The following is a 22,651-nucleotide window of genomic DNA, read 5'->3' on the forward strand; positions in this document are numbered from 1 at the left end:
TTATTGAAAGTGAAAAATTGTAATTATAACTCGAGTTCTCTTTGTTTCTCTCTTACGAAACGTTGACTTCATTTGCCAGAGATTACACGTACGTTTATCGCGTATATAATACACTATCCGCTTCGTCGTTCCCTATTGGGCACATCGTAGTCGTCAAACGGAATAATTAGCTAACTGCGAGCCTACGGCGTGGATCATCAAACAATACGTTGATCAGATAATGAACTCATTAGAAACGTTAATTCTTAGTCAAAGGCAGTCCCTGAATGCGTTCCCTGCACGATTTGAATTTCTCCGACGTGATTAGCTTTGACCTATATTTCAAAGGGATCTTCCTCCCTACAAGTAAAATTCACGTGAAACACAGCGACGTTGCAACGAGTAATCAAACGGAATGGAAATACGACGATGAAAAGAGCGGCGCGGATTTGTCAACGAGGAACACGACGATGATGATTCGCGTGAAACCACTCGAAGATAACGTGGACAATGTGGAAAAAAAAATTGGAAACATTTACGGGCTGAGTCATTACAAGCATATTACTCTTATCGATATTAGTCATCGTTGATTTTAGTCACTTCGCCTCGTTTCGTTTCAGTTAAGACAGTAAAATCAACGTTTGTTAAAATAACGTGCATGAGTCAAGTATTTCTGACACTTGCTTTAATATATGTCAGCTAATGCGACACGCGAGAGGTCGTGTAAAAATTGAACGATCCGACACGATAATAGCTTTCGCGATAAGAACTTTCGCGATACTCGGTCACGATAAAACGGAAGAAAAGAGCGTTTCAATTTCTCTGCGATACACGTACGCTTAACGAGCAACGTTTTCAAACAGACGATCGAGACGAGGAGCAGAGCGACGTGCGTGAGTTTGCCGAGGATACTCGACAACGAGACAAGGAATGTATAAACAGCATAAAACACGGTTAAAAGTTGGAAGACGAAGTAGATGTATTAGAATGTGGGCGAATTATAACAGTTTATCAACCCACGCAATCAACGCCATTACTCGATCGAGACGAGAAAGAGGTCGACGGTATCTAACGAGAAACGTGTTCTACCGGCAAATCCATAAATCCGATTTTACTCGGAATGAAAGAGACGCGGCGCAATTACGATCGATGAAGACCAAAGACTTGGGCTCGTCGAATGGTAAAAGAGAATTCCGGAAATGTCTATCGTTTCGTCGTCTGCAAACGTGGGAAAAGCGAACACGCGGAAAAGTCTACCATTCTTTTGTGTTCAACTGTGTCTTTTTATTTTTAGCAGATAACATTCGTACGCGTACACGCGTGTCGCTAACGTTTAGAATTGATGGTTAGTATCGATGAAACTATGTACGTTGTTATTATCGAACGTGTAAACAAGAAAATAAATGTACGTTTCGATAAACGTTGGAAATGACAGTTGCACGTTCGCGTGCGAAGAAACGGATATGCAAACGTTATGAGAAACTTGCGAATTATCTCGTGAAATGAATTTTCGCATCTCTGATTTCGCATGTTTTTTTAATAAACGACGATAAAAGTCTGATTCGAAGGTGGGTGCTAATAAAATTCTGAGATATGCAAAATTAAATCAAAGACATCTTTTATTGAACTTCTCAAACAATGTAATTTGAGTTAGTGCGGTACAGCACTGTAGCGACATTGGTTGACCGGCGTTGATCAGTCTGGACGACGAAGCAGAATCGAGTGTATCATCGTTTCGTTATCACAATACGTTGTATCGTCAAACGACGATGTTCAAAATAAATAGAGCCAGAAGGAGAGAGCGAAGAAGGATCGAATTTCAAGAGAAGAGAAAGAAAAAAATAGAGCGAATCCACTCGAGTCACAATCCATGAAACAAAATTGTCGATAATTCTAAGGAAAAAACACAACGCGCGATCCGTGTGAAAATCTTTTCCACGATCTTCGATTCTCTCTCGCTCTCTCTTTCTTCTTCCAGAGATCAAATAGCGTAAAGCGCGATTGGCAAATGATCACAATCAGCAAACACAAAAAGCAAAATAAAACCGGAAAAAAAGCGTTCGTCGAAACTGCGTCACGATCGATAAAAGTAAGGTCGAATGTACATTTCGCCGATCGTCAATTGCGATTCGTTCGCGATAGAATCTTTAGAAAAAAACAAAAAGCTGAACGTCAAATATAAGTTCTTATCTCTCGCCGTCTGAACAGCGCGGCATCGTTTAACAAAACGAAACAGGCAACTTTTTTTCATCTCGATACGTTCGAATCGCTTTTATCAATTTTCCTTTCTCCAGCTGCAACCTTCGAACGTTTCATGTAGCATACAACACTAGGTTTGTATACCACGGCTCTGTTTCATAAGCAAAAAGAGACTGGACGATTCGACGCAAATAAATTAAATTTTCCTCCGTTCATCGTTTGTGAAAACAATAAGTGGACAAGCTTCGGAGGGGGAGGGCCGAACGGTATCATCGTCGAAGCTGTATCGTACTACGAACTCGTTCCGCAACGTGTATCCGGATTGGCGGCGGCGGTGATGCGTTCTCGAGCGAAAAACCTTTATTCCGGAAAGGCGGATTGCAAGTGCCATCCGATCGTTTCTCCACGGACGCTGCCAACGAACGATGCGCTGCTCGATAGAAAAGAAAAGAACGCGTGATACATTGAAAAACGAAGGAAGAACGTGGTGGCGAATTTATTGGTGAACGCTATACAGCAGGGTAAGACACGCGTTTGGTTACACAGCAGCGAACGTGATACCGTGCAAACGGCGTTACACTCGAAGAAAAATATCAACGAACGACGATGTTATTAAAGCAGCAACGATTATCTCTTGGCTTGGTATGTGATACGCGGTTGTTGCTACTTTAACAAGAGTCAACATCAATATTTATCTGTTGCTACTTAGCAATAAAACTTGCTATGCACGATGAGGACCAGAGCAAGAGAGAAATATTGCTAATATAATTCTTCGCGTTGGATTGCGCGTCTCGTTGGTTGAACCCCGGACGCGAAGCACGCACGCGCTAAGCCTAATTAGTCGTCGGTGATTCTCGCGGCACGCTCTTTCGTTGCCTTCGAAATTGCCGCATCGTCTCTAATATCCCCTAACAGTCTAATGGTAAATAAAAGGCGGACCGTTTAATACGCGACTTCTCCTATACACATATAGACAACGGTGATAATCTAAGTGAATCGCCTTAACATCTAGGCTTACAGTCTAAACGAAAGAGGATGGTGGGTAATGGATACGTGTGTGTGTATATGTGTGTATGTTTGTTAAATATGCGAACGTGCGTTTCTTTTTTCCTGTCTGATTTCGCGTACGAAACGATGAAAGTTCGTGGACTCGTCGCGGTCTCGTGCCGGGTCGAGAAACAAGATCGGCGAGCACGGGCTGAGAAGCGTTATCGCAACGCCGTGTCACAAAATCACGCGAAGCTCGTGATCGATACGATCGACGCACAGCTCGCGAACCGTGATCGATCGATTTGGCTTCACCGTGCCCCGTCTTACGAAAATTCACGCGATGCCCTTTTCCTACGATAAAACGTTTTAAGGTCAAGGCTGATCGAATGGCCGGTGATAATTGAAAAGCACGTTTAGTCTTACGTCTATTCGATCACGTGGCCCTGTAAGAACGTCGAGTCGCGTCGAGTCGCGGAGACGAGTAACTCTGTTCGATAAATTTTCACGTTGACAAACATTGTACGCTAAAGATACTAAAGGTCTTGGCTGAACCAGAGACCAGCGAACATCTAACCAAGTTCCAATGTTAACCAACTTACTTCCTAGCACTTTCCAAAATAGAATCAAGGTCTGCCTTCCAATCTGTTTGTTTTGTACAGAGTGCAAGCTACAGATCAAAAGGCAAACGCGTAAGCGTCGACCAAACGTCGGACAAACTTGGTAACTTTGAAAGATTACGAAGCAAAATGAAATCGATACACCGAAGTGGAACACGTAGTGAAGTCTACGAGATTTTCGAATCTCGCGCGTCAATCGCAAAGGACAGACAATTTTAACATGCATTTGTCGACGATAGATACAACTAAAATTTAACTAACGTTGCAACAACGTGACCACGAGGAATGCTTTACGCATCTACGACTACGCAAACACGAATCGCGCAAGTAGCACGAAACAACCTCAAACTGCTAACCATCCTTCCGACCGCGAATTTCTGTTTATCATGAACTTAGTTGCAGGAACAAAGGATTCGCGGGATATTTGCCAGCCACTGCACTACTAACCGCAACAAACGTTCCGGGAATGATCCAAGTATCTCGATAGTAACACGGATCGATGTTAAAAGGTTCACGCGTAAACGTGACTCTACTTTTCAAGTAGCCAAAGTACGCAACGATATCGAACGTGTTCGAAAGGCCGCGGCGTAAAGACCAAACGATTTATGGAACGAAGATTCAAAGCGAGTTTCGCAACGACGACACAGCAAACGATATTCGACAATGAGAAAGCAATTATTCAAGAGGTAACGAGGATCGGAGAAAACTGTCGGGCATCGCGTGATTAAAAGAGGAAAAACGGGGAACGCGAACTTTCTTGGCGACCAGCGGCCGATTTTCATAGTTCCGTTTAATTACTACGTTACGATTTAAACAGTCACAAGTCTAGTTGTTCCGGTGACGGTGGTTGGCGGCGAGGGGAAGCGTTATCTCGTTGCAAACGTTGACGACGGTTGAGATCGTACGACGCGAAAGAGGAGACGATGGTAAGAAGGTGAAGGAAGGTGAAGGAAGGTGAAGGAAGGGAAGGGCGAGGAGAAAGAGAGAGAAAGAGGCGATTACAGGGAATCTTTCTCTCGTGCGATCAGCTTTAGGTTGGTAGTCGACACACCGGCCTTATCGTCGAGTCGATTCGCTTGACGACACGAGCCAACCACCGTTTATTAGTAGCATGTTGTCATCGATAAGCAGACCGCGTGTATTCCCGACATCAAGGTACGATCCTTTAGACCTACTCTCGTGCGTGCTTCACGAGTGCACGCACATCACGTATACTACGTGTATACAACGTACACCGTTAGGAAGAAGAATCGTTCGACACGTAGCTTTGCTCGTTACAGTCAGTTACACTTGTTCGTCGTTTCACCCAGGACTGCTGGCAACGAGGGCGTCGTCGCGGGAACAAGACCGAGGAAGGGAAGAGATGGAAGTTGGGATATAATTACAGCGATGCGCGTTACCTCGGACGAAAGGAGTGAAAGGTTTTTCGCAGAAACGGATAGCTACCGTTCGAAACTCGAGCAGTTTTCGTCTCACGCGGTCGCGCACGCGTCTACGCAAGTCCGTTCGGCTTTGTTCCCTATCGACGAACTAATTGAATCTACAGGGCCACCTCTCTTTCGCTCGCACTCACGCGTCTCCCTTTCTCTCCTTCTCTCTCTCTCTCTCTCGCTCGCTCGCACAGTCGACGTGTTCACGCTCCCTGCTACTCTGCTTCTTCTTTTAGCCTCGCGTGTACGCACGCACGCGAATCGAAGAAGAAGGAACGTTCGCAAACACGGACAGACGCGAAAATGTTCTCTCTTTGCACCGTAACGAGTCGGACCAGCAGACACATCGAAAGAGAATCTCGGATGCCGTGTTCATTCCTCCGCTTGCAGCAACGTGCGGAAATCCTGTTGCAGCTTTGACTCGTGGTAGCTCCAAATGTCGCTGAAATCTTCCTCGTCTTCGTCCACCTCCTCCGCGAAGATACATTTCTTCTGCTCCGATATCGGCGCGTTCGGTGACGGCGAGTAAAACTTTATCTCCAAATCTCTGTGGCCGTTCGGCGACGTGATGATCTCCGTCGAGACCTCCAACTCCTTCGGCGACTGTACGGTACTACCGTTCACGTCCATACCGGATGGTCCAACGTTACTCACAGGAATACCGATAGAGTCGCCGCGCCACAGCGTTCGGCGTTTCCCGCTCTCCGCCTGTCCCCTGTCACCGATCACGCCGAAGTCTTTGCTAGGCGTGCTGATCTCCTCGCTGAAGTAACTGGTCGGATCGCTCCAGCTGCGCCTTAGTACGACACCGGTGGTGCCGTCTTTCTCTTGATGGGCTCGAGGAACGTTATCGCCGTTGAAAAGCCTCTCGATACTCTGCTCCGGACAATTGAGGCTCGGTCGGGACAAGAATAGCGGCATCTGCGGGAAGTGGCCGGGACAGAAGTCGGTCGACGGTGACGGGGTCAAGAAGGGCGAGTAACAGTTCTGTTCCACGTCCCATATGAGAGCCTCGGGATCGCAGTACCGGCACTGGCACGGCCCTAATTCGTCGTTGATGTCGTCCTCGCAGCCTGTGGTCGCCGTCGGCTCGTTGTATTCGTGCAAATAGCGCAGAACGTTGTTGCCGTTGCCGTTGACGGCGTGATTATGGTGATGGTGATGGCCGTTATGTCTGTAACCCTTTGGCGGAATGATGCGCATTTGCGCCGGCACAACGATGTTTCTGTTGTCGTCCAACACTTTCACCTCCACGTGCCGGTGCGGATACCTTTGCCTCGCGTCGGCTATCTCTTGCACCGACATGCTGCCCGTTGTCCTTTCTCTCGCTATGGGTGGCCTTCTATGGTTTCTAAGGTGAGGCGCGGCTTCGTAACGTTGCTCGTAACAAGCCGGCACGTACGGTTTTAAAGAACCCGCGCTCGGTTGTTCGTTGGCCACGCTCGAATTTGACTGTTGCTGTTGCTCGTCGTGTTTCGCTTCCACGGAGGCCACCGTGTTGTTCGGCGGTTTTCTGTCCTTCTTCCTGCGCTTTCGCGGCTTGATGATTCGTGGTAAGCTGTTCTCGGAATTGTTCGATCCTGAACTCTCGTCGCTCGCGATACTCAATGAATCGATGTTCGCTATGTTGTTTCCCGTGTTCGCAGTTTCCTTGGTCGCCGTGCAATCCGACGATTTCGCGTTCGTCTGCTGTTTCTTCCCGAGCTCTATCGGCCTCTGGGGCCGCGACGGTGGACACCTCACCGAGTTGTTCATCGTACAGTTCGATGTCACGGTAGCCACGTTATTGTGAACGTAACTATTCACCGCGCCCGTATTGCTGCACACCGCATTAGCAATGCCATTAGCGTTCCCGCTGTTATGTATCTTGCCGCGATTGTGAAACCGATTGGCCAGGATTAGCGGCGCTCCCTGCGTGTGAATGGCCAATCTAGAAAGTGGATTCTTGTGTAGGTGAACCGATACTTGCTGATCGCAAGCCTGCTGTTGCTGTTGCGGCGACGGTGATTGTTGCTGTTGCTGTTGACCGAGCGACGGCGACGATCTCTGAGTGCATCTGCGAGGGCTGGACGTCATAGATATCAACGGAGCGCCCGTCCAACCGCCAGGTCCGTACTGCACCTGACATTGTTCCGTTCCGCTCGGGAAGTTCACAGTTCCGTAACAGCCTCGCGTTTTCCCGCGAATCACAGCTTCCTGTTTCCTACCGACGATTGGCTTGTGCGATCCTGGCCTGATGCTCGACGATATCAAACAACTACCGATGTAACGCTCCACCTCCACGCCGCCCTGGGAGGCCGGGCTCATCTTACAAAACCCGCGACCGATACCACTTATATACCAACGACACCGTTATATTCTCCCGATTATCAGAAAATGCCGCACCTCACGGTATTTCAATCGTTGACAAGTACGTTACACCAACACGTTACTCCATTGACCCAAATTCAGGTACAACGTTTCCGATGCTTCAACGGTATCACCGGTTTAGCCCATTGTCATCCTGAGCCTCTTTCGAGTCGATACCACAAACAGAACTGTAACACTGTTAACGATCGATCCAAGCCGAACAAGCGTAAACAGCGTCGTTTCGTCAGGCACGTAGCGTGGAACGATCACGTTCCAGACGACGGAAACGACCGATTAAATACGGGAACGGCGACAGTTACGTGGATCGAAACACAGCGCTCGGTGGAACAACCATACGGGACCGCGGCTGCAACGATACTGAAGCTCGCTCCACCGAACGCGCTTACGCCGTCTTTCGCATCGCTCTGCGACGTGGAGATGCCCCACCATGCTACCCACTGCCCCCACCACCGTCCTTGCTCCCCACCACCTGAACCACGCTCACCGCCGACAGACGTGCCCCCACCACTCTTCCCATCCCTCTTTTCTTTACGATGTACCTCTCCACACCGTTCAACGAAACTTTACCATCCTCCTATACCGCTTATATACACATAACATTGTTCCTTCCGGTGGACGAGCCTGTCACAATTTAGCAAGGTATCGGAGAAAGCTGGGCAAAGAAGGTAAGTTGCGTGGTGGTTGACGTTAGCTAGTGGAAACTTTCCGACGACATCGACCGGTGAAGACGAATTTCAGACGGCCGATACTCGTGGCTGATGCGCGCTTCTTTATGGCACATAATCCGAGAACGCCACAGCGGTATTGTATCTCGTCGAGGTAAGTTAACGAAGATCACGGAGAAAGTAGAGGCTCAGCAGCTCCTTTCGTATCGGCGTCTTGCCGTCACCTTTTCTTCCACTTTCAGCAAAATTTATATCGGTATCTTATTCGGCGGTTGTCAAAAATTGCGCCTTTCAGAGTGCAGTGAACCACGCAGTTACCAAACAACGCATTAAACTGAGCTGATCCGGTAAAGAATTTTAGGGAACGCGAACAGTACCGTGGAACGTGGGATTTTTATTTTATACGTTAGATGTTGCAGCGCTCTCTCGGATGTATTGCAACGGTGTATAAGCAGGTCTCTTACAACGTTTTCTTAAACGATGTAACTTCCAAAATCTCTTGTATCTTGGAAATAGTTCTATGGTGTAGAAACAATGTAGAAAATGCAATCGTGAATGTGAGGCCATACGTGTAACTCTTTGTAAGGATTGCTTTGTGGTCTTAATAAATCAAAAATATCGAAACGTTGTTGTTGCATCTGATATATAACATTCTTTAAACCTCAGAGAGTATTTCTAACATATATTATATATTTTTATATATAGAAATAAAATATCTTCAAACAAAATTAACAGGAAAGTTTAGTAAATTGGAAATAGAACTCGGGAAAGTTGAAAAGTACAAGCTACGGGCATAGCCATACGCAGATCGCGATCGAGCGAAGCGACAAAAAAGAAGGCAAAGTTTTAGTTTGAAACGATCTGTCAGGGTCCATTGGAAGCTAGAGCGGAGAAAGGCGGAGCGTACAAGATATATATAAGGTGGAAGCAAGATGTAAAAAGGAGGGAAGGAAAATCCTGCGAGGACACGAGTTATGTCTTAACTGGCGTAAGTCTGGAAGACCGTCATCCGTGAAGTAGATGGCACGGCGACGAGACTAGAAAGAGTAAAGGAATAGAAAACGGGGGGAAGGGTCGGTCGGTAGAAAGAGAAGGAGAGGAGGGAAGCCTGATATCTTAGATCAGGTTACGGCACCCTCGCATCTAGGCCACCAAGCCTTTAAAAGTGGGTCACAAGTCATCAATCGCCTGCGGCACGCTACCTTGCTCAGTTGAACCCTCGCATACAACCCACCTACTCTTCTCTGGAACGTCTCATCTGGAGCGAAGTAACGCGACACGTTCGGTCCCTCCTTTCGTTCATGCTGGCGTTCGCGTTATCGTGTGTGCGAACCCCGTGTACTTGTTCACCAACGGCAGAAAGCGCGATCACCAGATTCCACGTCAGCGAACAAGAGACACGGCGACGAAATTAACACGTTACCAAGCAACGGCCGCCACCACGCGTTTTCTCGGCTATGTTTTCCAGAGGCTCTTACCTAGTAAAGTATACTTAGATTGATACACACCGCAGCTCAAAACTACCCGACACTTGCTTCTTTTTCATGAGTTACCTTTTAATTAGAGAATTATCGATAAGTGAAACTGCACTGATTTTACGATCGTCGTGGCCACGTCTGATGTATCGCGACCCGATTACACTGATTTTTAACTGCCAGTACGCGATAACGAAACTAGTATTCGCAAGTGCGTTTTATTTGGCAAGTACTTTGGCCTTAGATTCTTTCATCTCTGAATTCTAAGTCGGACCGAGAGGAATCATTCTAATTAATGGAGAAACTATCGATGTTAATTTACGTAATGATAGCTTACAGGTAAACGTATATTAGTAGCTTGCACGATAAGTAGCAGGATCAGATTTTATTGCTGTTTTTATATAGCTAATTTACATTCGTAGTTTAGTTTATTTCATAAGAAAATCCGTTGTAAGTACTGCTCCTGGTTATTAATTCTGCCATGGATGTTTCATATATCGTGACCTGATTAAAACGATCTTCAAAAGCCGATATGCAATAACGAAACTGTATTTGCAATTACGTCTTGTTTGTATTTTACCTTTAGATTTTTCAATTTCTCAGATATAAGTCACTTTAAAGCGAATCTTCCGTATCGATGGAAGAACTTCCGATGTTACTGTAAGCAGTGATACTTAATTAAAAAGTGTATCTAATAGCGTATACGACAAATTTTAATGCTCTTTTTATACAGGTAATTTAGATTTATATCTTAGTAATTCCATAAAAAAAGCGTTGTAAGTACAGTTCTTCGTTGATAATTCTGCCATTAATTTCTACACATCAGATAAGATTCACATATTGTTAGGATAAATCTACCAAAGCTTTCAGATACTTACGAGAAATACCGAATGCATTTAATATTTTACCGATTCCTTATTTTTATTTTCCTTTCATATTTTCCGTCAGAGAGAAATAGTTTCGCTTTTCTAGTAAATATTTCACTGCGGCAATTGAGAAATTGCAATTCGAATTCGACAATTAGATAATAATAATTAGATAACAGTAGTGGGTATCGAGATAAGAATCAGCAGTGGAAATGCAAATAAGTTTACGACTTGTTAGCGGATCTAATGAATAATAAATTATGATAATTAAATCGAAGAATGGGGAACGAGAGAAAGTTGGAAGATAATAGTTACTTGTTGGATTCTTCGGTCAACTTCAATCGACGCGACTCCCGCCGGTGTATTCGAGAAATTTGTAATTCATAAGAAATCAATACGAAACTAACTATCATCTTCTAATTTCCTTTGGGACCCAAGTAAACTTTGTTGCTCTCTGGCAAATTCACTTTGCATATCGCTCGATAAACGACATCGTATATGCCAACAAATTTATGTCTTATTCATTAGCCTCGATCGATATAATCAGCATGGATGAAATTCAACGTCGTATGAAGTACGATTTGCACCAAGTCCGGCAATTTTTAGATGGAAATCTGGTGTTTGCAACGCGGCAGAAATGTTTGCTCCTGTTATCATGCGTGTTTGCACGTGCTGCGGATTAACACACAATACAATCGTCTGCCACGCCTTCGATGATCGTCAATGTCTTTCAGATGTGTGTGTATATATGTGCCTGACTGTCGTCGTAATTCATCTTTACGTATGACAATATACAGGGTGTTAGGTCTAATGTCTGAGGAAGGATCGAAGCTTTCAAAAACGTGTTCGTCTAAAGGTTGTATAAATACAAGGATTATTTATTATACGACATAGATAATTTTTCTGTAAGTGTAGCCAGTGGACGAGATACGAGAGCGAAGTTGATTCTTTTTTAAACAAAACCTCTGTACTTCTTATTCAACGTTCGCTAAGACGAACACAGCGGGGATTTTGTCACTGGAATTTATCGCGTCGTAGATTTTCCCGAATTTCGCTATGGAACGCTTTATGTTTGTCAAAATGTGCAGGGAATTCGACTGAAATAAACGGACGCGTGGCCTTAAGACTAATGAAACGCGATACATTTTCTATGAGCGTAGTTGACGCGCGAACTTGTAAGGAAAGCTTTCTCGGTTCGTCGTAAATGTACTTCCTGCTATGAAATTTATCATAATTTTATAAGCCACGCGAGCCGAGAAACTCACGGACGTCTTGGCACACTTTCCTAACGGGTATTCCGTGTAAGAAACTAATCATGCCTGACATTATCGGCCTGGGCTGAAGCGTATATACGCGCTCGAAACAGCGATACGTGGCGTTTTTGTGAAAGAGAAATGACGCATATTAAAGAGAGCAGAGAAAAGTAGACGAAGTGCTACGTGAAAGTGCGCCGCGTGACCGTTGTGAAAATCTCGGTCGATACGTACGCCTGAACGGGTGATTTTACGGTGAAAGCGATACATTGAAATATTCACCAATACCACGCAATGGCGAAACGCTTTCGTTTCTCACTTGAAATTTACCGCCGATGAAACCTTTCTTAGTTGCCCCATATTTTACGACACGTGGAAAAGTGGTTTTGCTAACGTTTCAAAGATAACGTTCCTTCTTGCAAAACGAATAAATTCCATGAATCAACAAACATATATTGAATCTTCCTATAACACACAAACTAGATCTTTCTATAAAATCCTCTGTACGATTTTCAAGTATTTGTTCAATTATTTTTTTTTTTTTTTTTTAATGACGTTTATTGACCCAGAAGATGATTATTACACATGTGTGGAATTCACAATAAACAATGAATTTCGGTTGTGGCAAAAGTACCGATACGTGACGGTACGACATAGCCATACAATGTTATGTGTGTCGGAATTACATTTTTTCTTTTGGTATTATAATTTATAATTTGGATTTAAGTCGCCGTAGAGCGGTGCTTATATATGATATTGTCTTTTCTTGCTATCTCTGTCCTGAAAGTCTGGTCGCAAAACAGGGAAATTCGGTAGTCTGCTTTTGGTTTCGGTGGGTCTGTGAGATTTTGGGACGGAGAGGGGGAGAGGGGGTATTTGTTCAATTCTTTGGCGCATAATGATTTTCGAATCTAAAATTTAGATATTCTTAATTCGTTAAATGATTGTACCAAGAAAGTAAGTAATAAAAACAGGCGAAATGTAAAATTTCAATTATCGTAAAATCGACAGGAGAATTCATTGCGGAACTGACGTTGGAAATAAACAATGGTGTTTTGCAAAGAAATAATCTAAGAGCAATATGAAAACCAATATTGGAATCGTAATTAAAACAGAAATTTTGGTTGCTTAACGTTGCTTCCAGAGTTACTCCAAGTGCTGGTTCATAGTCATCGCAATGAGAATTATTAATAATTAAAAAATTAAAAATTCAAACTTATATTTTTAAAAAAAGTTGAACAAAAAGTCGGATTTCTTGCAGATTCGTGGAGAAGTTTACAAGATAAGCCAGTCTTATAAGTTACTTTTCTTCGTCACTGTGTATAGTAAAAGTGAACCCAACGCGGTCATCAAACGTGTATTTAAATTTCGATTTCAATGTACGGTGATAAATGTGTACGTGAAACACGATTGCAAGCGATGATTCTACATAAGTACATGCAATCTTAGAAACCGATTAGCGAACAATAACAATTTGAATATCGCATAATTAATCGTTAGTTCATATTTATAGCTGCGGGTGTTAAGGCGTTTCGCGATTAAGATCCTAAGAGACGTGAAGAAGCTCGAAGATGGCATTCTTTTCACGAAATACAACGTTTAAGAGCTTATGTAAGCCGACATTAATGATTACGCAACGATAATGTAATCGAACGATACTCGTTTCTAGAAATTCTAACGTTTCGTATGTTCTCTGACTACTGGCGGTGGATGCAGCACTTTGAAAAAGCTACAGAGAAATTACCAACACCATCTTGCCAGACGTCGTCCTCTAAAACTACGAATATCAATTAGTTTCACTTCTCGTTTACGCGTTTCACTGAAATATCAAACATCCAATTGTTTGCTGAAATCTACACGAATATATGCGTTTCCTGGAGAAAGTGAAAAAAAAGTCTGATAATAGGACACGAGTGCGCGTGCGTCGACGAGTTTTATTTGTACGAACATTCGATGCAACGTGATTCGATTCTTTTGTTATTTTGAAAAGCACGTAATTAGCGTTTCATGACGTATTTGAGAAATGCGGGTGAAGCAATGCAGTTGTTTTGCGTAAATCGCTGTTTATTCGCGTAAACAATTAGCAAGGTAAACATTGTTAACATGTAACACGGTTAGCATTGACGCAAGATATTTTATGACTTTTCAAATATTTTATTTACATATGTGGAACAATAACAAGCAATCGATGCAGTTTTATTGCATCGCCAGAAATCTCATATTTTAACGAAATGTTGGTTGTTGGTCAGTTTATAAAGATATTTTGCAACGTTACCCCGATGCTATTAACAATGTTCCGATCTCTGAATAAAATACGTAACAGCAGTTGGACACGATCGAAGCTCGGGACACGCGATCGAAAATGCAGAAAATCTGATAAAAATGCAACAATTCTGCATTTTGGATTGGCCTGCCTACAATAGCGAATATTTATGGAGATTATTAGAAAAGATGAACGCGCGATTCATACGTTTCTCGGTCGCCATCAATTACGGAATTACGTGGTACGATTCAAGACCAAAGGTATCAAATATTTCTGGATTAGTGTCGAAATGTAATAGTAAGTATTCGAACAATACGATAAATTAGTTCGGAATGTGTGAAAAATTAAAAGCAACGTGATTTATCGGAGCATTGGAGGAGCGAACGCACGGCGGTATATTTTTGCGGACGTGTGAAATATTTTATTTGTCGTCCACAACTGTCTCTGTCATAAGTGTTCCGTGGTATACGTTTGTCCTTTATTTACCAACGAGATCGCGGAAATATGCGATGGTAAGAAAAATTTATTCGCTATGATTTTTACACGCTAATCTTTTCTCCTATGATATAGTTCGTTGCTATATATCAAGCAGAGGCGCAGGATTAAAACTGGTCGAACCACTCGGCGAACTTGTGATTTTATTTTCGAGCATTTGCGTTAACTGACTTGCGTTAACGAGCGATTTATAGCGCTCGGATAATTATAAAAATATTTCATCGGTTTTGCTTGTAAAATGGGCGGTCGCGCGTTGCAAATGCTTTCTCTTTTTCTTTTTTTTTTTTTTTTTTCTTTTTTCGTTGACCGTTAATAGGACGGCCGGGTGTTTTCTAGACAGCGAAGGAAAAAAGGGAGGGACGAAGATGCGTGGAAAAAGCGAGAGAAAAGACAAATAGGGGAAACGGCGAGCGTACCGGGGAAAGAAAGCTGGGCAAGTTAGTACATCGATTACGAGAAGTGTCGACCACATGCCTCGGTTCCGCACCAAAAACAACACAGACCCTCTACCTTTTGTACAGCCGAAAACAACCACCGTGGGATACGTTTCCGCACACTTTCTCAGATCTGTCTCCATGGGACCGGCCAAAAGGTTCGTCCTTTTTCTACCCTCTTGCTCGCTCCCTTCCAAGTTCGAGGGGCACTCGATTATTACACCGAAACGGCTATAACTTTTCCTAGAAGGCATCCATTATCGTGATTGTTCGCGGGTTTACGGCCGACGCGACGGTGTAGAATCGCAGCAAACTATGTACACTATCGGTCAAAAGTATCCGGACGCCTGTTCAACTTGTTTTCCACGAGTTGTATTTCGATTACGAAACTACGGATAAATTAAAATTCAATGATTTTATATTTGAAAATCGCCATAGTAGCTACAGTAGTACAATGACGTACGTGAAAATGTATGAAATTGGCGATGTTTAAATAGCATTTGTTATGACAATTGGTAAGTAAAACTAATTTCTCTCTAGGCTACAGTTTTTCAATTACGTTCATGAAGATATGAATTTGCGCGTAAATATCTCTAATTACGTGTAACAAAGTTTTGCAAGAATGTGAAATTAGTTTTTCTGAATACAATGAACAGTGAGACCTAAAATCCGACCGCAAATTTAATTAGAACTTTTATTAGTTACACAAAAATAAATTCATATTACCCTGATATTCCCGCGGTTTATTTATTTATTTATATATTTGTATATATATTTATATATATATATATATATATATATATATATATATATATATATATGCACACTATGGTCAAACGTATCCGAATATTTGCTCGTTTCTGGCAAGATACATTTTAATTACAAAACTGGAGATAAGTGAAAATTCAACGATTCGTTTCTCTATAATCAGCGTAGCTACAGTGTACGTGACGAACGAGAGAAAAGTTGAAAGCTTATTATATTTATGTATTTTAATGTTAGGAGACGGAATTCTACCTTGTAAGGGCAATGAGTAGACTTAATATACGTACACATCGAAAGGAACATTAGCAAAATTAAAAATAAAATTGACATCAGCATGACAGGTACCAGCATAGTGAGAAATATCTAGCACAAAGTTACAGACATTCGTATGTAAGTGGGAATCTTAAGCCTTCTTTTCACCATAACTGTGTACTAATACATTGCCATGTGGTTCAACTGGTTTTCGGGCGCCAGCATAAAAATGTTTGTAATTATCTCATATATAATTATTTTATACCACTTTGCTTAATTAGTGAATCAGAGTCAGATCAGCAAGAGTTTTCTATTCTGATGGAAAGACTGGATGTTAGTAAGAACAATGATATTTAAATAATACACATAATATATATATACAGTAAAATATATTATATATTGTTATATTTTAATTCTGATGGAAAGACTGGATGTTAGTAAGAACAATGATATTTAAATAATACAAATAATATATATACAGCAAAATATATTATATATTGTTATATTTTAATTCTGATGGAAAGACTGGATGTTAGTAAGAACAATGATATTTAAATAATACAAATAATATATATACAGCAAAATATATTATATATTGTTATATTTTAATTCTGATGGAAAGACTGGATGTTAGTAAGAACAATGATATTTAAATAATATACATAATATATATACAGTAAAATATATTATATATTGTTATATTTTTTAATGCTACTTTAGATGGTACTTTGTAAACTGGCTACATAAGAAACGTAGAAGACAGTGGGCAATTATGGAATAACATAAAAGATATGCACATGCTATATTTTAACTTTTTTTCCCCAATAAATAAGATATAATACTTTACCAAATGTCCTTCAGGACAAATTGTAAAAAACCAAAATAAACTATAAAAAAAAATTATGAAATAATGCTACTTTTAAAGATCTGACAAATGGATATTTATCAAACAGTTATACGCTATCTTGAATGTTTCTTTTGGCAAAAATACGTTTCACAATACCGTAGTGTACGAATCAAGTGCCTAATCTGAACACCTAACGAATGTACTGGTACAGAGTTCGACACGTAAACAAACTATTCCAGATAGCTATTTTTTCGTTTGAATTCTTAAAAATGCGATTTCATAACCAAAGTGTCTCAAACAATAAAAAAAATGCAACTATTTTGTTCATATTTGTTTTTCATGAATATGTTGTATCTGATGTCAATGTTTTATATTTGGACGTCCATTAAGTATAATTACTTTAAGGTTTTTTTTAATGTTAATTCAATTCAATTATTGAAAATGCTTCAGAAAGTTGAAAATACAAGTAAATATAAATCGAATATCCACAGAACTCTTTCACATGTTGCAACTGATTTTATGAGAATGACATTCGAAAAACAAAATGTTATTCTATTCCACGTTCGACTGCTTCTAATTATATTTTCCACGTTGTGTCTGTATACTTTGATAGCATTCGTATACTGTTGGATTACAGGTAAATCAAAGTGTCGAAATACTTATGAACGATATTGTACCTCGTGAAGGGAGAGAAATGGAGACAGAGAGAGGGAAAAACATCGTATAAGCGACTAGGTTGAATGAATTTTGGTTTTCATCGCGTTAGAAAGCTCTGACCGAATTAAAGTACACGTGCTATCGGGAGAAAGTCGGCCAATCGGCAGGTGTACATCAAAGGTTAGAAGATCAATGAAAATGAAAAACATTTTTGAACGGCAAAGAGGACACGAATTCGCGTCACGGTAAGATCGTTTGTGTTTGCTTACGAATCGACAATTTCGAGATTCGTGTCGACGCATCGCAACGTTTTTCAAGCTCGCCGCTTCCACCGTACAAATAAAATCCGAATAGCGAAACGAATTCCGATCTACTAAATATTTCGAATACGTTCGATGTTTCAATTGCTTTAATTGGAAGAAATAGTGCACAACGTATGAAGCTCGTGATTTGACTCGCCCGTTGCGTCTATTCTGTCGGCAAAATAAAAAGCCGTGTCCATCAAACCATAGCATTGGCAGGACAAGTTGAAATAAATACGATCGCTGCCAGTTTTGTATCACTATCGGCTGAAACAAACTAGCGATAAAATAGTAGCGAAATTCTTTGGATAATTTTCGCTGTCCTTTGTTATTAATCAAATCTAAACATTTTCAATTGCTAACATATAAACGTTGTACATGTATATATATGTAAAAATCACGAAATTTACATTTTATCGTAAACGTTAGAGAATACACTGTAATGAAAAAAATTCGCTAAAGGTAAATGGAAAACAGATAAAAACGTGAAGAATAAAAGTATACCATTTTCCGTACCTATTAATGGCAAGGAAAGTTGTTTATACAAATTGCACGTATAATAATCGTATAACGTTATAAGGTAAACGCAAATAGCAAACTATTAATATTCTCACACTTTTTTTAAATCTTACACTTAAAGTAATTTACTATATTTATTTTTTATTTTATTTTTTTTTCTTCACCAACAAGATATAACACTTTACCAAATGTCCACAAGGACAAATTGTAAAATAACCAAAATAAAAAAAAAAAAAAAAAAGTAATTTCCAAATTTCGAAAGACTAAACACGTTGGTTATTGAAATATTTCAAACATAAGAAACATTCTGATCTTGCTAGTATTCTATTCAAACGTTACCTATAAATAAATGGCAAAAGAAAATCGTAAGGGCGATGCTTTAGGTAAAGAAGTCCTTCTCCTTCAAACCATTTATTTTCAATTGCAAATCATTTAGATCTCCATAATCGTACAGGCATCGAGCACCATACACTCGTGCTTTTGCGTTTTAGTCAGTTGATCAAGTATTACAAAGCAGTTTACTGCAAACGTCACGTTTCAGAGAGACATAAAATCGATGGACGCCAATCTAGCCCCGTTCCATTTTTGTCCTTTTGGGCGTTCCTCTCTTTCCAACGATTCTCCTATTACTGTAACTACCCTCTTTCGAGGGAAAACTTCGTTTCCCCGGGGTATTAGCCGACTGATTGGCGAAGACTCCAAGTTCACGCCCAACCACTAACGAACGAACGTACAGTAAAACTGGTCAAAGTGTAATACTGTCATGTATATGGTCGCGATGGGATTCTAAACATTATTTTCAGGAAATAAATGCTGCAGCATTCCGGCATATTCATTTCAAATTTGTCTGTTTAATACAGCGCGGAAATCTGTATTGGATTGTGCAATAAGTAGACCGTGAATTGTTACGCGTTCAGGGGAAATTTGAAGATGTGGAAATGAGAGGAAAATATGAATTTGCATAAAGAACCACAGTCTAGTAACGAAGTTATGCATCTTTCTACGTTTTTCTTATATTTTGAGAATGAGAAACGAAAAGACAATGTAATAACGATGATGAAGCTGCTACGAATTTATGAATTTATTAATTCTGTAGTCGGCGCAGTCATTAAAAGTAATCAAGAGAATATCAAAGTAGGACAGTCTACATTGTTAATTGCGAGAATGATACTCGATGCACCATACGTGACGAATTGAGGAGCTACGATATAAAGAATGCTCTACATGTCCCATCAATCGAACAAATGTTGAAAACCATCGATCGGAGATACTGCAATGGAATCAACGAATAGGATTCAGCGAAATCCTTTGATGGAAGACTGCATGATGCCAATATTGAGAAGATTACGTAGATTATACCCAATTATCCAACTGTTTCTCTTGCAACGCTGATGAATGCGAACAGGCGTAGTCGAACAATTGTGTAAAAAGACTGGCAATAAGTGAAACGAACGATTTGAACGACTGATAATAAAATATATATGTGTCGAGTTAGCATTGGGGTTAAGGGCGTTTAACGAACCTTCATTTGGATTAGCCATTTTTTTAGTATACAATATAAATGATAGTTAATGGTACAAATATGATTATTACAGAATAAAGTTCACTAGCGATAAACAATTTCGCTACACAATAATCAGTTCTCACTAAAGACTTATATTGCAATAACAATGATTACTTAGTCACTAAATGAACATAATAATAAATTTACAAAATTTGACAATTAATCGTGACAATTAGATGCTCGAGATTCTAATGACAATAATGTTAGGTTCAATAATACACAGTCAACAAGATAGCAAATACGTTTTCTTGTCAAAAGTCCAAGTGAAACTGAAAGCCCAAGCCTATTGTCACAATCGGATTAAATCATAAACAACTACTTCGAAGTTTCATTATTCAAGTACAGCTATAATAAAAAGTCCATACTAAAGTATTGGGAATTTTCCCAAAAATTCCAAAGACAAGGCCCCGATGTCCTTTCGTCTCCGACATATATATATCAAAAAAGCCAACAAATGGTAAAAGTAAGGCACGAATAAAGGAGTTTTTTTAGAAAATATATAGAATACGATATAAGCAGTCCACGCACGATTATACGCCTGTTCAAACTGCTTGCGCTTCTATACACGGTTTGATTAACCCATTCTGGGTGTAATAAAATTTCCAATTGCAATAAAAAAGAAGTAAAGCGGAATCTCGGTTACGCGAGTCCCATTTAACCGAAGTTCCGTGTTATCCGAGGTGCTCTGGGGTTTATCATAATTTCATTTCTTGTGACTTCAAACCTAACCTTAACCCTAACCTAATCCTACCTCGCATTTCTCCTCAACACGAGGACTACGCGAGTGTAAATAGTTAGGTACTGCGAAAGCGGTTAATCAAGGTTTCAACCGATGGAATAATTAATTGATATTGTATTAATTAAATACATGTGCAATATTACATTATCAAAATTATTCTATGATTTTATTCCACGATTTATGAACATCCACAGATCTTTTCGTATTATCCGAGGTTCTACTGTATATATTTTCACGCTGGAAATTATTTTTCCAACCTGCTTTTTCTTAACAATCAAGCCATATTGTTAATCGTGGTCAGTTTCCAACATATACCGACTTCCTAACCGAATTATTTTACAACGGACCATGTAACAGAGGCGGATACATCAAATTGTAAACTTGCATATCCCGATGGTAGATTACACAGGTACAAGGCCTCGGTGTGTTTCAAAATTCCTCGGAATAAACTGTTTGCACGGAACGAGCTGACGGATTAAAAGCCAATGAGCCAACGGCGGAAGATTTCTCTTTGTGCCGCGCTGCTGCTCTACCAAACGTACGTCTTTATTTCTCTTGGGTTCCTTTGTTCTCGATAACAGCACGCGTGGAGTCATCGCACGCGCAGCAGTCATCAGGCAACTCCAAGAATATCCTACAGAGTAAATTCGAGAAATCGTTTGATCAACAGAGTCGCCGTCCATTCCACGAAGCTCTCACATCGCAACTTCGATAAATCACTGTATCAGCCGATGAGCAATCTCCAATCGCCTCCTGCAAATGTGCCGCTGGCTCTCACCTCGGCGCTTCACTTTCTTCTTTACGAAAAGTTGTTCTAACGGACGCTGCTACATACAACGTTAAGATAGCTGTCCATTTGAGGATACCGTTTATTCGAGTCAGCGGTTAATCGAGGTGGCCGTTTATTTGGGACCAAGAAGATAAAAAAAACGGTAGTTAGAAGAACCCTAGTTTTCTTAATTGGGACTTGAGATAACGTGCTGCTTATTTGGGACTGCAGTACTCCACGAGAACCAGAAGATAGCAAGTGGAACAGCGAGAAGAGATCTCCTTGTCACACGTTGCTGTATGATCTTGTTCGTAACGCGACGCTCCCGGTCAAAATGCGTGCTCATCTGCATGACTGTATCGAGTTTATTAGAAACGACAAATGAGCAATGAGACCCGCGTTCCTTTGTCTTGTCATCTCTTCGTGAAGTGCTAGTATATGAGATTATCCCCGAGTCAATGTGTGGAATACAACTATGGATACAACGACTTTAGGAAAACAGTTCTGAATATTGAAATGCTACAAAGATTGCGATCGGAGACCTTACAAATCATAACGCCCCATGGTACGTAAACAACGAGGATATATACGGTGATCCTGCAGTGGCCTCGATCAGACAGGAGATAACTAAATACAGCAAACGTCACGCTAAGCAGCTCCCGAACGCAAAAACTAACTGGACGCAGAGCTAACGTGCCCCAGAAACCGCGTGTTCAGATTAAAAAGACACCATCCGCTAGACGTAGCAAACGAATTTCTTCGAACAAAATTCAATAAAATTCAACTTCTTACACGCTATGTGAAATAACCACGGCGAATTTACTTATAATTGCTGAGAGGAATTGATCGTAAATACTTGAAGCTACAATTTAAAAAACGTCTTTTTGTAGACGCAGCGCTTATGTTGCTCGCTTCTCGTTCGTCTTCGCTCGCTGTAGCTCCGTCAACCCAGAACAGTCTTCGACTACCGTTTTGTTCGTTTTATATCAATCGACATTAGCCTCGCCGCCAACTCTGCAGGATTGGTTTTCGAGTGAAACGTTGAAAACATTGGTCAGGAGAAAGAGAAATTCAGCTTGCAATAAGAAGTTCACAAGTGAAATATCGTTTGCAGCGTAAACGACCCGACCTGTCTACAGAGGATTAGGTATAAGATAAATTCGAGCATTTCCAAACATTTTCATTACTTACCACATGTTGT

General features: G+C 41.0%; 2 protein-coding genes across 3 annotated transcripts in view; both read right to left on the reverse strand.

The window, feature by feature from the left end:
* The window catches only part of LOC132909026 (CCR4-NOT transcription complex subunit 6-like), a 464,578-nt gene that overhangs the window by 350,179 nt on the left and 91,748 nt on the right, over nucleotides 1-22,651 (reverse strand). The window lies entirely within an intron of this gene.
* Nucleotides 1,581-7,989, reverse strand: LOC132909132 (uncharacterized). Its single transcript, XM_060963732.1, has one exon. It carries the CDS (start codon nucleotides 7,520-7,522, stop codon nucleotides 5,588-5,590), a length of 1,935 nt encoding a protein of 644 aa, XP_060819715.1. The 5' UTR covers nucleotides 7,523-7,989; the 3' UTR covers nucleotides 1,581-5,587.

This window comes from Bombus pascuorum, chromosome 7 (genome assembly GCF_905332965.1).
Source record: "Bombus pascuorum chromosome 7, iyBomPasc1.1, whole genome shotgun sequence".
Lineage (NCBI taxonomy): Eukaryota > Metazoa > Arthropoda > Insecta > Hymenoptera > Apidae > Bombus > Bombus pascuorum.